At 47.1% G+C, this 22,055-nt stretch overlaps 1 protein-coding gene and 1 long non-coding RNA gene across 3 annotated transcripts in view; one reads left to right on the top strand and one right to left on the bottom strand.

The window, feature by feature from the left end:
* Positions 1-31: 31 nt before the first annotated feature.
* Positions 32-20,398, bottom strand: LOC115096709. Its single transcript, XR_003858129.1, has 3 exons — positions 20,346-20,398; positions 3,648-3,738; positions 32-158 (listed from the first exon to the last, which is right to left on the bottom strand). It is a non-coding gene; the product is annotated as an uncharacterized LOC115096709 (long non-coding RNA).
* A 510-nt stretch (positions 20,399-20,908) lies between these two features.
* MLLT1 (MLLT1 super elongation complex subunit) overlaps positions 20,909-22,055 on the top strand; it is a 198,661-nt gene continuing 197,514 nt past the window's right edge. For both annotated transcript variants that reach the window (XM_029610916.1, XM_029610915.1), the window contains exon 1: positions 20,909-21,048. In XM_029610916.1, coding sequence (XP_029466776.1) covers positions 21,037-21,048 — 12 coding nt within the window. In that variant the 5' untranslated portion in view covers positions 20,909-21,036. The remainder of the gene's footprint in view (positions 21,049-22,055) is intronic.

Raw genomic sequence — 22,055 nt, 5'->3', positions numbered from 1 at the left:
CAATCCCCAGTAGAGAGATGCAGTAGGGAGATGGAGCATACTGGCGGGCTGTCGTCACTGCAGGGGTGTATATATACACCGTGATGTCAGCTTTGCTCAGTCTTCATCTGCTGGTAGAGGTGCATAACCCACTAGTTCTGGATTCACTTGTCTGAACACTGAGAAAACAAAATAAACTTGCTAAATTTATTTATTTATTTATGTTATTTTATTTTATATACCGGCAGCCGTTTGCACATCGTGCCGGTTTACAGATAACTTACAACCAAGGATATATAGGCAAAGCCTTTAAAAGGAACAGTTTGTAACAAACTCAGTAACATAGCAATAAACAAGATAAATAAGTAGGGGAGGGAGGGATAAGGGTAGAAGAGACAAAGGAGGGGGCGGGGGGAGGGTGCAAAGGATACATAAGGAAAAGATATGTACAGGGGTTTGAGGAAAAGTGATAAGCACATCGATTATATACAAAGTAGTAAAAGCGCAGAGGAGCAATGATTGAGGGGGAAAGGCGTTTGTAATAACTAACATTTTAGGTTTGTAGTTCTTTGGGGGGAGTGGGTGCAGGGTGTGGGTCCTGAGGCGGGGTGTTGGTGAGGGTGGGTGGTTGGATTAGGGTGTCAGTAAGGGATGATGGTGATTGTGATTGGGGGTATGCTTGGAAGAAGAGCCAGGTTTGAGTTTCTTTTTGAAAGTGGGTGTGGAGGGTTCGGTACGAAGGTCAAGGGGCATGGAGTTCCAAAGGGAAGGGCCTGCTAGGGAGAGGGCCCTTTTGGTGGTGGAAATGAGTCTGGTGGATTTTATGGAAGGGGGAATAAGGGTTCCACGGAGCGAGGATCGGGTGGGTCTGGTGGAGGTACGTGGGAGGAAGGGAGGGTTTAGCCAGTTGTAATGTTCGTTAGTAATACTTTTGTGGATGAGGGTAAGGGTCTTGTAAATAATTCGTGAGTGAATGGGTAGCCAGTGGAGATTAATGAGGGTGGGAGTGATGTGGTCTTTCTTATTGGCATTAGTGAGGATGCGTGCAGTGGCATTTTGAAGGAGTTGTAGAGGTTTGATGTGGGAAGCAGGGAGACCAAGTAGGAGTCCGTTACAGTAATCAATCTTTGAGAAAATTATAGATTGAAGTACTGTGCGGAAATCAGAGAAGTAGAGAAGGGGTTTAAGTTTTTTGAGGGTTTGTAGTTTGAAGTAGCAGCTGCTAAGAATAGATTTGATGTATGGTTTGAAGGTAAGTTGGTTATCAAGTATAACCCCAAGGTTTCTTGTGTCAGAGAGAAAGTTAGGAGGGTGGAGGGAAGAGGTATGGATGCATGTTTGGAGGAGATGAGGAGGAGTTCAGTTTTTTGCGGATTAAGGGCTAGGTGCATGTCAGAGAGGAGTTGGTTTATGGAGGCGAGGATGGTGTTCCATTTTTGGAGAGCAGTGAGTACAGAATTAGTGAAGGGTATGAGTATTTGCACATCATCTGCGTAGATGAAGTGTGTAATACCAAGGTTGGAGAGGAAGTTTGTGAGGGGGAGTATGTTAAATAGGGTGGAGGAAAGGGAGGAACCTTGGGGGACGCCACAATCAAGATTAACAGGGGGGGATGTAAAATTGTCAGTGAGGACTGTGTAGGTACGGTTTTGTAGGAAGGACTTAATCCAAGACAGAGCGGTACCTGTGATTCCTATGTTGATGAGGGTGTTGATAAGGATGTTATGATTTACAGTATCAAAGGCGGCGGAAATGTCGAGCATGGCGATGAGATAGGAGTTACCCAGAGCCATACCTTTGATGATGGTGTCAGTAAGGGAGAGGAGAAGGGATTCCGTACTGAGGTGTTTTCGGAAGCCATATTGTGTAGGTAGGAGTAAGTTGGATTTTTCTAGGTGGTCAGAGAGACGGGAGTTAACTAGTTTCTCAATGATTTTGGAGAGGAAAGGGAGATTGGAAATGGGATGGAGGTTGGATAGGTTGGAGGGATCAAGGGAGGGTTTTTTTAGGATGGGTTTGACCACGGCTTGTTTCAGGGAGATAGGGACCAGGCCATGTTCCAGGGAACAGTTCACGATTTTGGAGAGGGAGGAGGCTATTGTTTTGGGAATAGCGAGTAGTAATTTAGTAGGGATAGTTTCTGAGGGGTGGGAGGAGGGTCTCATCTTTTTTTAAATGTTTTCTATTTCTAGAGTGGAGGAGGGTTCGAAGGAAGAGAGAGAGGTGGGAGAGTGTGGGGTGGGAGGGATTATACTATTGGTAGTGGGGGAATTCTTGGTGTTAGGGTTAAACTTGGCGGTGATGTTGGATATTTTGTTCTTAAAAAAGAGGGCAATTTCATTACATCGTGTCTGTGAGGAGGGGACTTGGGGTGTAGACGCATTGGGTTTGGTGAGATTTGAAACTAGTGTAAATAGTGCCTTTGGGTTGAATTGGAGGTGGTGAATTTTTTTAGCATAGTATTCTTTTTTTGTTGTTTGAATGGCGTTTCTGTATGCATGCATCAGTTGGTAATAGTTGGTTTTTGAGGCAGGAGTGGGATGTTTGCGCCAATGTCTTTCTGCTGCTTTAAGCTGGGTATTTGGGTTTGAGTGTCTGGGTATACCAGGGTTTTTTTGGATGATTTGGTTTGTGTGATAGTTTTTTGAATGACTGGGCATAACTTGTTAGCGATTTTTTGGGTAGTTTCTGTCCAGGAGGAGATTGCACTATCTGCTGTCTCCAGGTCAATGTGATTTGGGATGTTGGAGCAAGCCGTAGCAAGGGTGTCTAGGGGGCAGGTTTTACGAAATTGGAAGAATTTTGACTGAGAGGGAGGGGATGGAGATGGGGTTTGTAGAGAGAGGGTTGTGTTGATGATGGAGTGGTCGGACCAGGGGACAGGGAGGCATGTGGGGGCGTGTATGACGTTGATAAGTGAGTTTGTGAAGATAAGGTCAAGTGTGTGACCGGCTTTGTGGGTTGGGGAGTGGATAAGTTGGGTAAGGCCCATTGCTTCTAAGGAAGAGATAACTGCTTCGCATGGTGGGGATTGTGGGATGGAGTCGACGTGGAGGTTAAAGTCGCCCAGGAGTATTGTGGGTATGTCGGGAGAGAGGGAGATGGTGAGGAATTCAATGAGGGGGGAGGGGTCTTTGTCTAGTAGACCAGGAGGGGTATAGATAAGGCAGATTTGTAGAGATTGCGATTTGAAAAGGCCTACTTCGTATTGATTGGGAATATTGCAGGTTTGTGAGGTAAGCTTGAGTTCTTTTTTAGCTATGAGGAGAAGGACACCTCCTCTTTTCTTTTTACGGAGAATAGAGAAGAAGTCGTAGGTTTCAGAGGGAAGTTGGTTAATGAGGGGGGTGTCGCAGGGTTTGAACCAGGTTTCGGTTACTGCGAAAATTTCTGGTTTGGAATCAGTTAAAATATCATGGAGGAGGTGTGGTTTTTGTTTTAGGAATTGGGCGTTGAAGTTTGAATACTTTGTAAAGATTTTTGACACTTGTTAAGCATACAGTTTGCTCTTTTTCACTTTAAATGTAAAGGAGATGTTTATATAAAGTCTTTATATGGTTTCACAACATTTAAATTGTGCTTGTGAAAGTACAATAAAATAAAAATACAACCAGAGGCAGAGAAACAGCAGGATCGGAATCAGCTAATGCTATGAAAATTATACGGACCTGATAAATACTTGGGGGAGTAAGTTTTGCGGAGTGTGTCATCCAGTGACGATGAGAAATCTGCATGTGCTTTTGTGCTGACAAGACCCTCCTAAGGAATTAGAAAATTAAAAATAATAATAAAAAAAAATCAGAGTTGAACATTGCGGACATCAGTGCCTTACCTTCCTGCATCTAATTACAGCAGGACAATAAAGCTTTCCATCTCCCATATTTGCTTTCTGAGACCAGCCTATCGCTGTGGCTCCTCACGGGGCCCCTCCCCGTGGGAGGAGTCATCTCCACCGCGACCAAGGGTCCACAATGCCCCAAACACAACATTACTATTGTAATTGGGAAAATATTTGGAGAAAAGCTGATACTGTGCAATTATTATGCTCCTAATACTTATTTTATTTTTTTTTCTAGTTTATTGGAAAAAATAGCTTTTAAAGATGATATTCCATTGGTGATGGGAGGGGATTTTAACTGTGTAACAGACCAGGCAATGGATAGATCGGGCAAGACATGCAAATAGTGTTAATAATAGTAAGAGGTATTCATTTCTATGTGACAATTTATGAATAGTAGAAGCTTGGCGGGACTGCATCCAATTGAAAGATTTTACACATCTCTCTAGAGCACACACGACACAACCTAGAGTAGATTATATTTGTCTCTTCATGGTTTTATTTCCAGAATAAGTAATGCTGAGCTTGGCCCTTTAGCCATCTCTGATCATACTTCAGTGTTGACTGATGTGTCCTGCAGAGATGATAAAAAAAAAATGTGGTGATTTCCCTATTATCCAATCTTTAAGGACGTTTTAATTACCAAATGGAATGAATTTGCAGAATTTAGTACAGCACATACTACAGATCTTATTCTGTTCTGGGAAATCTTTAAAGCAGTAATGCAAAGTGAAATTGTTGCCTTTACAGAGAGATGAAAATATGTTATTAATAAAAAGATTTTGGACTTGGAAAAACAATTATGTAAGACTAAAGACAATTTAGCAAAGAATGGTTCTAAGGACAATAAAGAGGAATTTTTGGCAGTTCAAACTACCTTTAATACTTTATTGCAGCAAAGAGCACAATTTTCACTGTTTATATTAAAAGCATATATTCTATAGATTTGGTAACAAGTGTGGCAGATTATTAGCTTGTTTAATTAAGGCTCAAAGAAATACTAAATATATAACAAAAATTAAAGATAAAGATAGGATGCTGCATCCTTCCAATAAAGAAATAAGTAGTGTGCTGCATGATTTTTTCCAGAAATTATATTTTTCAGAATTGGATGATATTGAATCTAGAGAGCAGTTTAAAAAAAAAACAAACCAAAAAACAAACAACTGTCTCTCCCCATAATTACAGAGAAATAATTACAAAATGTAAATGTTCTTTGTATTATATATGAAATCCAATTAGGGGTGAATTTTCAAAAGGTTGTATGCAGAAAAATGAGCATACGTGCATATGTGAAGCATCCACGCATATTCTGTATTTTATATACCGTCATATATGCATATATTTACCCTTTAGTAAAAATATGCATGAAAAAAATGGGCATGTAGGGACATGGTTTACATGTGTGTACATAAGTTGTTGTATTTTAAAAGTGTGTGAATGCAACATTGAGCAAGATTTACTACTGCTCGTTTACAAGCCAAATTCAAACTTTCATGATATTTTTCAACTTGGTGTTTGATGGGCTGGCTTTTATGGGTGGGTGGACACAGCAACAGGTCAGGAGGTACGAATGAGTGCACCTGAGACATACTGGGCTATACTGGGAGGGGGGGTGAGTGTAACTGGGACAGACTGGGCCATACTGAGTTGTAACCAGGACATACTAGGCTATACGGGGGGGGTGTGAGTATAACTGGGACATATAGGGGTTGTGAGTGTACCTGGGACAGACTATATTGGGAGTGGGGAGTGAGTGGTGTAGATTCTAACTTAAAAATGATTTCAATAGGCTTATGGATACTTATAGCACAATGGTTGAGGAAGGAGAGAGAACAGAGGTGGAAGAGCTACCCCTGGCAGAGTATACAGAACTAGGGCAGTTTTTGGATCTCTATCAAAGAAGCAAGTCTTGTGCAGGTTCATATTTAACAATACTATGTCTATGCCAGCAGTTAGAGTAGGACCTGCACCCTTCCACCCACAGGGGCCATACCTTGTCAGTACACAGCAAGATCACTACCATCCTGACATTTTTGGCCACCGGCAGCTTCCAGCCACCTCTAGGGGTCTAGGCTGGAATAAGCCAGACTGCCACCTCCAGATGTACTAAGCAGTTCCTGATTGCATTTCTTGGGAAAACATAGTACTATATATTGTTCCCTTGGAGCAGACAGCAACAGCAGCAAATGATGAGCAATTTCTACCACTCTGCACACTTTCCTTTTACCTTGGGGGCTATCGATTGCACTCATGACCCTATAAGGACACTTATCGCAATTGCAAGAGCTTACTATACAGATGGTCTGCTATGCCAAAGGGATTATCATGGATGTCGTGGCCAGGTTTCCGGGATCCAGTCATGATGCCTAAATCTTCTCGCAATCAGGAATACATGCCTGCTTCCAGGAAGGGCACATCACTGAGGATTGGCTTCTAGGCAGGAATGTCCTTATCACTATCACTACACAGCAACTAATATTTCTCTTTCCCTGATACCTAAATAAAGGGATAGCACTGGCCCAAGAGGGCTGTTCCAACCTCAACCAGTGAACTATCCCACTGTACACCACTAAGGGCTATCTAACTCTGTTCTCCTCTGTGATCTTCCCTTCAGATGACAGAGGATGTCCACTGAAAACCTGGATCATGATCTTGCAAGCTAACCCATAAAACTCTGAAGATGTACACTACAACAGAACCCATTGGCAGACCAGGACAATCATTGAGAGAGCCTCTGGTCTACTCAAAACACATTTCCGCTGCCTGGACCGATCTGGGGGATGTCTTCTCTACAACGTCACTAAGGTCTGTGAGATCTTTCTAGCATGCTGCATGTCTTAGATCTAGCCAAAACCAGGGCCCTGCCTCCTCCAGAGAGATTAGAATATCATCTGGATAAGAGAATGAGGTGGCACATGACCTGAGTCAGGAGGAACTGCAGGAGATACATTGCCAGACTCAGCAGCAGGCTGTTCAGGAAAGAAATGCTCTGATAGGTCATTTCAGAAGTTGAAGGTGCATTTATTTAATGGGTGCTTAATGTATGAAAAATATATAAAATCAATGCTTCCTTGGCTGCTCTATTTTTTTTTGGGGGGGGAGGGGGAAAGAGTTCCACTGCCTTTGCCTGTCCCAATCTGAATCTCATGTTCCTCTGCAGTAGTGTTCAATCACAGCTGCCGCTGCCCTTGGAAGGCCTAGAATCTCGGGGGAGGTAACACAGGTTAATAGAGGGGCCGGAAGGGCTGTGTAACTCCATAGAGGGAATACATAGAAACATAGAAATGACTGCGGAAGAAGACCAAACGGCCCATCCAGTCTGCCCAGCAAGCTGTCACACTTTTTTTTTTTTCTCATACTTATCTTTTACTCTTGGCCCTTATTAGTAACTTTTTGGTTCTCTTTACCTTCCACCCCCACCACTGATGTAGAGAGCAGTGCTGGAGCTGCATCTAAGTGAAGTATCTAGCTTACAGGTCTATACTGTAAAGCGCGGTTGGAGATTCTTCGTCTGCAACTCGCTGTGGGCGCACAATTGGGACGCGTAAAGCGATCCTGCGATACAGTCTCCAGTTTCACTCGCCCTTAGCGCTTCTTGAAACCAACGCATAACCCTTTCCGCACCCAGCATGTATATGATATGTAAATGAACGAATTAGCTATTTAGTGAAGGAATTAGCTATTCCCTCCCGATACTGTGACGCGCGCTCCGATTATCTCCTTTGTAACCCACTATTTTGCCGCGTCCTTAGCCTGTTAGTTTACCGCCTACCCTCTACCTGGTGTTAGTCCTGCACCATGGAGGACCTCCATATATACTAACCCGCTTTCAAACTGCATTCAGCCCTTCTTTTTGCATGAACGATGCTGCACGGAACTCCGATTGCATTAGTTATTTGTGTAAAAAAATTATTTCATCCCACATGTTCCGTATGGGAGCTGACAGCGGCTTACAAAAAAAATTACAGTTCTCATAAAATGCTAAAGTTGTTTATATATATATATATAAATACCTTGTCACTTTCTGAATCCCCCATCTCCACACGGGCGGGCGGTCATCGAGGCGGCGGCGGCGGGAGCCGGCGCGCGGGTGGGCGCCCGTTCATCCAGGCGGCGGCGGCGGGAGCTGGCGGGCGGGCGCGCGTTTGATCCAGGCTGCGGCGGGAGGGTGGGCGCGCGTTTATCTGGGAGCCGGCGGGCGGGTGGGCATGCATTCATCCAGGCAGCGGCGGGCGGGTGGGCACGCGTTCGATCCAGGCGGCGGCGGGAGGGTGGGTGCGCGTTTATCCAGGCGGCAGCGGCGGGAGGGTGGGCGCGCGTTCGATCCAGGCGGCGGCGGGAGGGTGGGCGCGCATTTATCCGGGAGCCGGTGGACGTGCATTCATCCAGGCGGAGGGAGCCGGTGGCGAAAGCGGCCTCCGGCAGCCCCCGCTGGCAATGAATGAATGCGCGCCTGTGCGACCCGTGCGATTTCGGCGCGCCTGTGCGACCCGTGCTATTTTGGCGCCTAAGGTGTGACGTCACGACGCTTGACGCCGCTGTCGCTGCCGGCTCCCTCCGCCTGAATGAATGCGTGCCTGTGCGACCCGTTCGATTTCGGCGCGCCTGTGCGACCCGTTCGATTTCGGCGCTCAAGGTGTGACGTCACGACGATTGACGTCGCTTTGAGCGCCGAAATCGCACGGGTCGCACAGGCGCGCATTCATTCACTGCCGGTGGGGGCTGCCGGAGGCCGCTTTCGCCGCCGGCTCCCTCCGCCTGGATGAATGGGTGCCCACCTGCCTGCCGGCTCCCGCCGCCGCCTGATCGAACGCGCGCCCGCCGGCTCCCGCCAGTAAGTTTACTTTTTTTTTTACACTTTATTCCCTTTTGTTTTAATTTTCGCCCTGCGCTTTGCTTCGGGAGGGGGGGAACCATCCACTTCCTGGTACCTATCATTTCAAATGTCACTTGAAATGACAGGTACCAGCGCACCCCGGGATACTGTATTGGCGCTGAATATACCGCCTATACAGTAAAAGGGGTTTCGCTTCATGGACGCGCGTTGAGCACGGGTTGGACGCGGCTTGCATTTGCAAGCAATTTGAATAGAGTATCGAGCGGTATGTGAAGAGAACTGTGCGTGCGGGGAATGAGGGTGCGCCCGGCACTGCCGCACTCTTTCTACCGCGGCCTTAGAGTATCGACCTGTTAATTTGGTTAGGGGTAGTAACTGCCGCAATAAGCAAGCTACACCCATGCTTATTTGTTTACCCAGACTATGTAATTCAGTCCTTGTTGGTTGTCGTCTGAATATAAATCATCTTTTCTTCATTCTCCCCCCCTGCTGTTGAAGCAGAGAGCTATGCTGGATATGCATTGAAAGTGAAGTATCAGGCTTATTTGATTTGGGGTAGTAACTGCCGCAACAAGCAAGCTAGTCCCCCGCTTTTTTGTGAATGCAAATCCTTTTTTCCACATTTTCTCTTGCCGTTGAAGCATAGAGCAGTGTTGGAGTTGCATGTGTATGTTTATTGAATAAGGGTATTAATCTCCAGGTAGTCGCTGTCATTCCCGCAAGCCACCCCCACGCATCTTCTCTTCATTCACATCCTCTAGACTTTATGGATCCACAGTGTTTATCCCACGCCCCTTTGAAATCCTTCACAGTTTTGGTCTTCACCACTTCCCACGGAAGGGCATTCCAGGCATCCACCACCCTCTCTGTGAAGAAATACTTCTTGACATTGGTTCTGAGTCTTCCTCCCTGGAGCTTTAAATCATGACCCCTTGTTCTGCTGATTTTTTTCCAATGGAGAAGGTTTGTCGCTGTCTTTGGATCATTAAAACCTTTCAAGTATCTGAAAGTCTGTATCATATCACCTCTGCTCCTCCTTTCCTCCAGGGTGTACATATTTAGATTCTTCAATTTCTCCTCATAAGTCATTCGATGAAGAACATCCACCTTTTTGGTCATCCTTCTCTGGACCGCCTCCATCCTGTCTCTGTCCATTTGGAGATATGGTCTCCAGAACTGAGCACAGTTCTCCAAGTGAGGCCTCACCAAGGACCTGTACAAGGGGATAATCACTTCCCTTTTCTTACTCGATATTCTTCTCTCTATGCAGCCCAGCATTCTTCTGGTTTTAGCTATCGCCTTGTCACATTGTTTCGCCTACTTCAGATCGTTAGACACTATCAGCCCAAGGTCTCTCTCCTGCTCCGTGCACATCAGCCCTTCACCCCCCATCGAATACATTTCCTTCGGATTTCCACACCCCATATGCATGAGTCTGCACTTTTTGGCATTGAATCTCAGCTGCCATATCTTCGACCAGTCTTCCAGCTTCCTTAAATCCCGTCTCATTCTCTCCACTCTTTCCGGCATGTCCACTCTGTTGCAGATCTTAGTACCATCCGCAAAAAGACAAACCTTACCTTCTATCTGTTGCGTCCGTCGGTGCTAGACGGCTTCGCCCTGTGTGCCTCACCTTGTTCACGGCTCCTCCCACATCCCTAGAGAAAATGGCTGCTGCTGCCGTGTCTACAAGCCGCCCTCTCTGGAGTCCCCAGAACGGCTATGGTGCTGCCTCCTGCCATGCTCCTCCCTAGGGCCTACTAGTGTGCGCGCGCACGTCACCCATGTTTTTATTCCAGCAATGGCGCGAACCTCGGGGCGTTCCCCTCTACTGTCGTCACGCCATCCGGGTATGTAGCCTGTACTATGTTGCTAGCTCATTGAGTTAGCAAGGACTTGGTCTTGGCCGGTCTAAGCTACTCTGCCGCTTCCGTGCTACCGCTGGAAGCTCTCTCTCTGCCCTTCGGGGTAATTGCTAACCTGGGTACCCACTCCTTGGGGGCCCTCTGCTTTATTTCAGGTGCCTTACAAGGATCAGGTACTCGCTCCTCGAGGGCCTGCTCTCCCTGCCTCGGTGCCTGTACTATCTTCTTCAACCTGGTGGAATCGCATACCTACAGCAACCATCTAGAGAGTAATCTAACTCTCAGTCTCTCTCATCCACAGTACTGCCTTACTGGGAAACCTACACCGGAATCCCTACGGGGTGAGAAGGGTCCCCTCTACCGAGGGTCCTGAGACTGCTACATCCAGACTACCTCACTACTGCCACCTCTGGTGGTATACTCCAAGCTGTATAATAAAGAACTAACTCTGTGTTTGTGAGTCCTGCGTTTAGCCCAGTACTGTGGCGCCTCACGGGGCTCCTCACCGTGGGCATGGTCATCTGCCACAGTACCCGAGAATCCACCCAAGCACCGCTTAAACATAACACTATCCCTTCCGCGATGTCGCTCACAAAGATATTGAATAGGACCGGTCCCAACACCGAGCCTTGCGGCACTCCGCTGACAATTGATCTCTCTTCCGAGTAAGTTCCATTTACCATCACACATTGTCCTCTGTCCTTCAACCAGTTTGCTATCCAGGCTACCACCTTGGCACTCACTCCCAAGCTTCTCATTTTATTCACAAGCCTCTTGTGCGGAACCGTATCAAAAGCTTTGCTAAGATCCAAGTAGATGACATCGAGCGCTCTTCCTCTATCCAATTCCTTAGTCACTCAATCAAAAATGTCGATCAGATTCGTCTGACAGGATCTTCCCTTGGTGAAACCATGCTGCCTCTGGTCCAGCAATTCTGCTGTTTGTAGATAGTTCACTTTTCTTTCCTTCAGCAGCGATTCCAATACTTTTCCCACCACAGAGGTGAGGCTAACCGGCCTGTAGTTTCCAGCCTCCTCTCTGCTAATCATAAAGCAATCATTTCCTTGAATCACAGTGCATATAGAACAAAACAACATTTTCCTTGGGGCAAAGAAAACGTTTAAAAATACAGACAATGTGTTTCTTTTCTGTTGCATATCTGGAGACAAGGCTGACGAGAGTTCACCTTACCACGTCTGCCTGTGTCTACATAGCCCTAACCGTCTTTCCATGGAGAGCTGCCAAAGTCTGCTTCTTTCAAACTTGTGCTTAGGGGGCTGGGACTTCCAGTCCAGCCGTGCTCCCTCTGTCTGTCTCTCTGTTCGATGCCAACATATTTAGTGTGTACTGCGGGGTAAACTTTTTCTGAAGCAAGATGGAACATCTCTTGGGAAATAGCCCTAGGAAGCAAAAAAATATCTGCTTCTTATTTTGGTTTTCTTCTGAAGTTCCAACACAGCACTGCCTCTCATCTTGTGAAAGAGCGGTTTAGAGGGCAAAAAAAGAAAAGTTAATTTCTCCTGTTCAGCAGCCAGGGGATGGTTCAGCAGTTGTGGATTTGGAAGCCAGCAGTCCTATTCTGCATTTTTGTTTTCTTGCTCTTCCCCTTCCCCCTTTCTATTTAAGGCTTAGGGGTGGCCTCCCTGACAAGGAGCTCGCCCCCCCTTCCACTCCACTAGCTGGACCACTTTGATGGGTCTGAGAGGTCCCTGGTGCCTGCTCACCTTGAAATTCCCTGTGCCTCCCCTCGTACACATTTTCTGCAGCTGCCATTGTTCAGGGCCCTTTTCACGCTGCATCCTTCCCATGCACTCTGCTTCTTACGGATCTTCACCCACAGCCATCCTATTACTGCTGTAACTTATCCCATGCTTTCTCATTTTTTTTAAAGAGTGAATCACCCTCTTTACATTATTTGACTCAACGACACACTTGAAATTGATTGGTCGTGACTGTACTGTGGTAGCCATGTTAGTCTATTTTATGCATGGAAATCAAGATTAGCAAACAAAAACGTAAGGTGATATTTTTTTATCAGACTAGCTTTTGGGAGTTAGTCCAATTAAAAAGGTATTACTTTGGGTTTTTTTTTTTTTTTTTTGGTCTATTAATCTTTTATTCCCTGCTCATTATGGCCATGTAATGTCTATGTATGGGGAAAAAAAAAAGAAAATCTTTCTCAGTAGTAACTCAGCGGACTGCAAGGTATCTGACTTGGTAGATCCCTCCCTCTCCCAAACCTCCTCCCCCACTTCAAAGATCCACCTTCATTTTGAGGAAGTCACCCTCTTTCTAGCACCATTTGCCTCCATTGACTTTTGGGTAATTATACTAGTAAACATGCTGAAAGTTCAGAGTCTCCCTAAAATTACAAAATCCCTCTAATTTAGAAATTCCATTTACATTCGAGTCTATTTTTGCAAGTGTCTCCATTATTTTCCGCACCTATGCTCAGATGAAGTGGTATTGATCTCCTGCTTCTCAGCCTTTTGGCTAAGATCCAAGCACATGGTCTGATCTAGGACTTGAGCATGGTCCCTTCTCCACCTTTTGGCTGAGTTTGAGAATCTGTACAATATGAAGGGGGAAATTACACCCTGCAACACAACCTCATTGGGGACATGATGTTGTTATGACCATTAAGTGGAAGGATTCAACTTCCTGCTGAAAACGAAAAGACATTGCCAGCTGCTATATCGTGCGTTATTGTTCACCAATACCTGCTGGAATCTAAAGGTTTACTTCAATCATTTTGCATCGGTATGATGTCTGACACTCAAGCACCCATCCAATGTCTGTATGCATGAGTGGAGTATCCCTTCTGCAGAGTCGAGAGATTGAGGATGCCCTTCAAGGGATTCAGCTGAAACAAATGTTACTGGTACCCACAGGGGAAGGGGTGATACTGGACCTGGTCCTCACAAATGTCCAGTAGGTGCCCATCTGAACACCAGTAATCATTAGATATGGCTTGATAGAGCAGCCAAGGGAGAAAGAACTCACAAGAAACAAAGTCCTGGATTTTAAAAATACTCAGGGCATGGTTTACTAAGGATTTCTCCCATTTTGTGTTGCTAGGAAAAATGCTTACAGGCCGATATAGTAAGGAGCGGTAGGAAGAGCTGCGTTAGTGCCGGGCGCACCCGCGGTTGCCACACGCACAGTCAGGCTCACCTACCGCTTGATACTGTAAGTAAATAGCTTGCAAATGCAAGCCACGTCCAAGAAGCGTCCGTGAAGGCCCGCGCAACCCATTTTACTGTATAGAGCGCTATACAGTATCCTGGGTGCGCTGGCCTAACGCTTCACGGACACGCTGGTACCTGTCATTTCAAATGACATTTGAAATGACAGGTACCAGGAAGTGGACGGTTCTCCTACGCTCGAGATTGCCAATCCTCTCTCCCCTCCTCCCGAAGCAACGAAAGCGTAAAAAATCTAAAAAATTGAAAAATCCAAAAAAAAAAAAGTAGCAACGAAGTGGATGGTTCTCCTACGCTCGGGATTGCGCCTTGCTTCGGGAGGAGGGGAGAGAGGACTGGCAGTGTAAAGCGACTTACTTTTTTTGCAGCCCTCCTCCGGAGACTGACATCGGCGGACCGCGGCTCCCCTGCCTCCCGGCGAAGATGGATGCCTGCACGGGCGAAAGCAGCCCCTGTGTGTGCAATTGGGCCGCTCAAGACGTGATGCCACATGTCGTGACGACAAACGTCATGACGTCACACCTTGAGCGGCCCAATTGCACGCACAGGGGCCGCTTTTGCCCGTGCAGGCATCCATCTTCGCCTCCGGGAGGCAGGGGAGCCGTGATCCGTTTCCGCTGATGTCCGTCTCCGGAGGAGGGCTGCGAAAAAAGTAAGTCGTTGCTTTACACTGCCAGTCCTCTCTCCCCTCCTCCCGAAGCAAGGCTGCTTTACGCGCCTTGCTCCGGGAGGAGGGGAGAGAGAACTGGCAATCCCGAGCGTAGGAGAACCGTCCACTTCGTTGCTACTTTTTTTTTTTTTTTTTGGCTTTTTCGATTTAGATTTTTTCCGCTTTTGTTGCTTCGGGAGGAGGGGGGAGAGGACTGGGGCTGCCCCGGAGACCAGCACCCATTGACGCGGCCAGGGCAGGTGAGCGGGGACTGGGGGTAAGTTTGCCGCCTACCCTTACCCCTGCCTCTAACGCAGGGGTAAGGGTAAGCGGTAAGTTAGCAGGTTAAATGCGCGGCAAAACGGCAGGGTAAAAAAGCGATAGTCGGGGCGCGCGTTACTGTATGGGAGGGAATAGCTAATTCGATCGTTTACATCTAATATACATGCCGCGGGCAGAAGGGGTTACCCGGGGATTTAAGGACGCGGTAAGAGTAGGTTAAAGGGGATTGTGGATCGCAGGAAGGGCTAACGCGGCCGGAAAGTGAGTAGAAAGCGGGTTAGGAGCGGGGTAACCGCGGCCGCACTTTACTGTATTGACCTGTTAGTAAATAAGGTCTTGACTTAGCTAAAATCAGGAAGTACCTTGAAGAGGAGTTGGAAGGCTGGGAGAAGATAGATGAAGTGGAACAACAGTGGGTCTGACCAAAAGGAGCTATAATAATGGTAACATTTATGCAAGTAATAAAACTAAGAGGAAAAGGAAACATATGATTCTCCAAGGAGGTGGTCGATAAAATAAAGACAAAAAGAGCGGCATTCCAAAAAGAAAAAGGATCTTAAAAAGAACAGCACAGGCAAGAGTACCTGGTGAAGCTGAAAGAGACAAGGAAAATAAGCAGGCTGGCAACAGCTTACATGAAAGCAAGGATGGCGAAGGAGGTAAAGCAAGAACACAAAACATTCTTTCAGTTTTGTCAGAGAAAGGAAGGCCAAAGGTGGAATTATAAGACTTAAAGGTGATAAGCAATGATGTGTGTAGAGAGACGAAGAAAAAGCATAAATATTAAACAAATACTTCAGTTCTGGGCTCACTAAAGAACTCGGAAGAGGATCGTAGCTGGTTGGCAAGAATAATGGATGGATGTGGGGTAGATACCACCCCATTTACAGAGGAGAGTGTTTGGGTGGAACTGGCAAAACTGAAAGCGGACAAGGCCACGGGACCAGATGAGATACATCCCAGAACACTGAAAAGTGAGTGCATCAATTAGGGAATGTGCAAAGACGTCAGGCTGACACGCACCGTCCGTATTTTAAAGAGCACCCAAATAAGCGCACCAATCCCACTGTGCGCACATCTCAAAAGTTTCCAAAAAGGGGTGTGCCATTGGCATGGTCTGGGTGGGGTGTGGGGGTTTCAGGGCCTGGCCAAGAGATGGAACCATAAATGCTTACATGCCCCGGCATGTCTGGAGCTCCTCTGCTGTGTAACTTTGCTTCTGCTATAGATGACATTTAAGTTATAAAATAAAAGGATCTAGCCATTTTGGAGGGGCTTAAAGGGTCTAGGGTAACTGGGGGGAGTGTAGGCTATCAAACCGGGGTGGGGGAGTTGGAGGACCTAGCTGTTAACTGGGCGAATTGGTGGACAAACTAGTAAACTGGGAATGGTGGGGGTGTGCACCCCTTTTAAAATCCGACTTACGTGGTAGAAGTTGGATTTGCACACCCATTTAAATTAGGCGCACATGTGCACACATCCAGGTTATTTTATAACATGTGCAGATATATGTTTGCAAGTTATAAAATGCCCGCGTCCCTGGGCGTGGGTCAATGCAAATGTGCCAATGTGCACCCCCGCACTTGCTAATGGGTCCCCCTGAAGGACCTATCCAATAGATGGGAGTGGGGCTGCAAGATTGGAGAGGGGCGGTTGTGGTCCTGCTTCACAAAATTGATAGCAGAGAAAAGACTGTAAAAAGCAAATCTTAGTGGTGGGAAAATTAATGGAAGTATCTACAATCCAGTGGGTTGCAGGATCCGAGGTACACAATTTTTACCAGAGGAAGGTTGTGTCAAACCAATCTGATAGATTTTTTGATTGGGTGTCTAGGGTATTAGATCAAGGGCAGGCATTTAATGTGATTTACTTGGATTTCAGCAAAGCTTTGATACAATCCTGCATTGGAGGCTCATGAATAAAAGAACAGCCTGGGAGAGGGTTCCAAGATGGTACAACTGATTGGAAACTGGTTGACTAATAGACAGCAGAAGTAGTGGTAAATGGAACTCACTTTGAGAAGAGATGGGTGATTAGGTAGAAATTCAAGAGGCTGTACTTAATGGGGGGACAAGACTGATGTGCACTGACTGGGAGATAGATCACGGAATGATAGTGTTTAATGATTTGAAGGGAGCAAAACAATGTGATCAGTTGGGGCTAGGGCAAGAGGAATACTAAGCTGCAGAGAGAGAGGAATAACTAGCAGGAAAAAGGTGACAAAATACCATTGTTGTGGTCATTGAAGAGGCCTCACCTAGAGTACTGTGTTCAGTTCTGGAGGCAGTATCTCAGAAAAGACAGATAGGTTAGAAATGGGCATGAAAAAGGCAACCAAAATTGTGGTGTGGGGTCTGCAACAAAAAAGACATAGGAGATGAGATTTGAGGACCTACATATGTACTGTATATCGTAGGGGAGAGGAGGGACAGGAGCCTATGATACTGATTTTTTTTTTAAATATTTGAACCAATACAACTCAACATACCAATGTACGAAAATACATTACTTGTATACAGTTTGAGTCCATGCAAACAACAACAGGCTCAAGACATTACTCCTTTTCCCAGTTTTCCATGCCCACAACTCATATCTACAATCATATTCATGCACTTCCCATACACTCAACACAGTTTAGGATCTGTAACAATCAGGTCGATACAGTAAGACCGCGGTAGAAACAGTGCGGCAGTGTCAGGCTCCCCGCACGCACAGTTCTCTTCACTAACTCCCCGATACTCTCTTCTAATTGCATGCAAATGCATGCCGCGGCTTTAAAGCGTTAGGGAAAGGTTATGCCCGCGTAACCCATTTTACTGTATAGGCGCTTAATACAGCGCCTATACAGTAACCTGGGTGCGCTGGTACCTGTCATTTCAAATGACATTTGGAATGACAGGTACCAGGAAGTGTAAAAAACACAAAAAGTCTTTGTTGCTTCGTCGCTGTGTCTCTCCTCCTCCCGGAGCAGGGCGCGAAAGCAGCCTTGCTCCGGAAGGAGGTGAGGCACAGCGGCGAAGACAGACGGGAGAGGAGAAAAAGCAGAGCCGAGCAGAGCCGAGCAAAGCGAAAGCGTGCAGCAAGCCGGCGAAATAGACCTGCGAGCAGAGGCAATAGCAGCGGTTCGGTAAGCCTGGCACCCTCCTTGATGTAGTACGTCCCGGATGCCCCCCCCCCCTCCCCAGCGCGCCCGCCACTACCCCTTTCATCAGCTGCATCCACTGCGACCCGGCAGTCCCGTGAGGCCTACAAAAAAAAAAATCCCCGGCTCCCGCGCCCCCGCACTGGCCCGCCGACTCTACCCCCTCCTCCCGATCGGGCGGGTAGGCGGCGGCGAAAACCAAAGCAATTTTTTTTTTTTCAAAAAGCGACATCACACAATGCATAAAATAATTTCTCCAGCCTTAAAGCGACTTACTTTTGGGATCTGTCAAGTAAGTCGCAAAAGTAACTTACTTTTCTGAAGCCATCACGATCGTAGCTCAAGACGAAGATGGCCGCCTGCACGGGGGAAAGCGTGCAATTGGCCGCTGAAGACGTGACGTCACATCTCGTGACGCCAAACGTCGTGACGTCACGTCTTCAGCTGCCAATTGCACGCTTTCCCCGTGCAGGCGGCCATCTTCGTCTTCGTCCGGAGGAGCTAAGATCGTGTTCCTGATGGCTTCAGAAAAGTAAGTTACTTTTGCGACTTACTTTTGGGATCTTGACAGATCCCAAAAGTAAGTCGCTTTTGGAAAAAAACAAAATTGTCGCTTTAAGGCTGGAGAAATTATTTTATGCATTGTGTGATGTCGCTTTTTGAAAAAAAAAAAAATTGATTTTGGTTTTTTTTGCTTTTCGCCGCCGCCTACCCGCCCGATCGGAAGGAGGGGGGTAGAGTCGGCGAGCCAGTGCGGGGGCGCGGGAGCCGGGGATTTTTTTTTTTTTGTAGGCCTCACGGGACTGCCGGGTCGCAGTGGTAGCATGGTGCTGTGAGGGGGGCGAAAGGGTATATACCCATGAACGGATTTGAGTGGGAGCGCTCTGTGAAGCGGGACATGCCCGTGAGGGGCATAATGGGTGGATGCAGCTGATGAAAGGGGTAGTGGCGGGCGCGCTGGGGAGGGGGGGGCATCCGGGACGTACTACATCAAGGAGGGTGCCAGGCTTATTGTTTTATTGTGTTTGAGTATCTTAAGCGGTGTCGATGGATTTGTTTCACAGTCCTAACTCCTACTAGGGGGAGGCGGTAAACTAGCACGTTAAGGCCGCGGCAAAACAGCGGGTTCCTAAGGAGATAATATCAGCGCCCGTTACAGTATCGGAGGGGAATAGCTAATTCCTTCATTATACAGCTTTTTCGTTCATTTACATGCTGGGTGCGGAAAGGGTAATGTGTCTATTTTACAAAGCGCTAAGGACGCGTGAAACTGGAGACTGTATCGCTGGATGGCCTTACTCGTCTGTATTGTGCGCTCCCAGCACGTTACAGACGGGCAATCTTCGACCAGACGATACTGTATCGAGCTGAATATGAAATAAGTGTAGAAGACCAACAACTGACCACGTTCCCTAACCATGAAAACAGTGTACACTAGATTATAACACTAACGCACCAACGACCACAGCCGAAAATAACCCCTAAGGGCTAGATTTTGTTTAAGATCAGTTATTTCTTTCTGCTAAGCCCAGCATCTGACGAGGATTTAAATAACAGGGATCTCATCCATGCCCCAAGACTGTAGGGAATGATGCAGTCTTTTAACTACTTGAAAGGAATTAAACCTAGAGGTCATGATAGGGAGCTCTAACGGGTAGCCTCTGGCACAGCGACAGGAAATAGTTTTCCCACAGTTATTTATTATTATTATTATTATTATTAGGATCAATGTTATTTTTTACCTTTCTGTTCCCTATCCACTTGTTAATTGTAAACCGACATGATGAGATTTTTATCGCGAATGGCGGTATAGAAAAACTTAAAATAAATAAATAAATAAATAAGAACAGTAACCAAATTCCAAAGGGCATGAGATTGCTAAACAAAGAGGATCCCTAGTGGCAAGAGGAAGGAAATGAACAATCAGGATAACAGGCGGTACCTGCATGGAGCAGCAGTTATAACCCTAAACCAGGAGTCAGAGCGGCTTGCAGGACCTTGCACCTTGCTCGCAGACCCGATGTACTTTCTTTGGTTTTGACTTGCTGTCATTTACTAATGTTACAATATTATTTCTACCAAATGTCTGGGGAAAAAAAAAATCTATAGCAAAACTCCGAAAGTTAATAAAATGGCAACTGCTGGCGCACTCCTTAATCTTTATAGTTTTGGGTTTTTTTTGTATAGCTCGGTGTTGAGTTCTGATTAACATGTATGCCATTTCCCAGTTAAAAGTTTTGAAACAAAAATTAAATAAAACCATCTCTGTCCACTCTGGTAAATGATTGTGGGCGACTCAGGCTGAGGGGCCCCTCGGGTACTGGAAGAACAGGCCACATCGTAGCCACGTGCGAAAGGCAGGCTTCACAAATGCCAGGGCAAAGTTCAAACCTGGGGGCTCGTTTGGAGAAGTTAAAGAAATCAGTGAAAGCAAAAAAAAATGCTTTGAAATGAAACAAAATCTACCTCCAGCAAACCTCTCTCCCCCCCACCCAAAGCCAGATGGGTCCCAAGCCATTCCCCCCAACCATAAAGCCCTCAACTCACACCTAGGCCGGAGACATTAACTTTACCAGGGCAACGCGCGAGCCCAGTCTCCCGATTACTCCAATTGGTCCGTTCGCACGTCACTCCCACCTTAAGTCTTTTTTTTTTTCCTGTCCGCCTTCGCCACGCCCCCCTCCAGCGGGAGCGGAAGTCCCGCCTCCCCGCCGCCGCCCTTGATTGGTGGGATTCGAGCCGTAACTCCGGGCGCTCGCTCGGCCCCGTGATTGGCCGCAGCCGTGGCAGCAGCAGCAGCAGCAGCGCCGCCTTCGCGAGCGAGCGAGAAGTTGAGGGGGAGGGGTGGGACAGGCTGCGGCCTAGGTTCGGTTGGAGGGGGCTCGGGCTGATTATTATTATTTTTATTTTTTTTGTTGTTTGCCTGCCTGTGTACTTGGTGTCTCTCCAACCGCTTCAGCGCTCCGCTTCCGGTTTCCTTGTGTGTGTGTGTGTGTGTGTGAGCGCGTGCACGCGCGCGACTTTTTTTTTTTTTTTTTTGGGAAAAAGTGGGGTGGGGGGGAGGGGGAAGCGACGACGGCGGCAGGCGGAGAGGGGTGGGGGCGGGGAAAGCACGATGAGCGGCGAGAGGACGTTTACGACGGCGGCGGTGGCGGCGGCGGGGCCGTGAGCCGGGGAGGAGCCTTGGACATTCCTCCCCCCAGGCCCGGAGGAGGAGGTGGCGCGGGGTCCTCCAGCCATGGACAATCAGGTAAAAAAAAAAACCAACCTGAGGAGAGGGCCGCCCGGGTCGGGAGGGCCAGGGGCGGTGTCACCAGACGGGAAAGTTCATTGCGGCGGTAGGTGGTGGTTGTCTCTATCTCTCCCCCCCCCCTTTCCTTTGTTACCCTGGAGCCTTTCTTACCTTTCTCTTGTAATCCCCCCCCCCCCCCCATCCCCTTCCTCTACTCCTCCCCGGCAGGTTCAGGTTTGGCCATGACCCCGCTCCCCCTTTCCCCTCAAACCCCAGCACTTTTGCAGATTCCGGGGCAGCCTGGCACTTAACTTGCTCGAGGGGCTTAGAAATGCGTTTTCTGTGTGTGTGTGCGTGCTCTTTGCTTTGAGGAAAGTTCATTCATTCCCATGTATCATTGTCAGGGGAGCTGGGGGAGGGGAGAGGCAGATTTCGAAAGGTGTCGGGAAGGTCCTGTGTTTCCCTTCCCCCCCCCCCCCCCCCCCCCCCCCACCGCCAGATGCACGAAGCTTTTATCTCGTAGGTACAGAGTGGGATGGGGGACCCCCTTTATCTTCTGGCACTGGGGCTTAGCTGAAAGAATCCGTCTCTTTTTTTTTTAATACTTTTACACCTCACTGCTTATTACCTTAGATCACTGACAAACTTGGACTACTGTAGTGCAATATAGTGGGGAGGTATCAGTATTGTCTATGATGATTAGACTTATTAACTTGTCTGAGTCTTGGCCCCTCCTTTGTTTTGGTCTTAAGCACTTCTTAGTTTCTTGGTACTTTTTATTGAGGCATTGATGTTTTATTATGCTCACATCCCCTCTGATTAACCTCCACCCCTTAACCAAAAAGCCCCTACTTCTTGAGTTCGTTTTCAGTTGTTTGTGTTTTCATACTTTGCTATCAATCATACTGCTATATGCACTCAGCGGGCGCAGTGCCCTGATTTATTTATCTTGGTTGGTGTTGAGAGTAGCTAAGCAGAAATGCTTTTTGAAATTTAAAGCATAAGTATCCTCTGAGTAATGACTT

Source organism: Rhinatrema bivittatum, chromosome 8, assembly GCF_901001135.1.
Source record: "Rhinatrema bivittatum chromosome 8, aRhiBiv1.1, whole genome shotgun sequence".
Classification (NCBI taxonomy): Eukaryota; Metazoa; Chordata; class Amphibia; order Gymnophiona; family Rhinatrematidae; genus Rhinatrema; species Rhinatrema bivittatum.
Note: the sequence above shows the minus strand (reverse complement) of the source record. Positions and strands in the feature narration are given on the sequence as shown.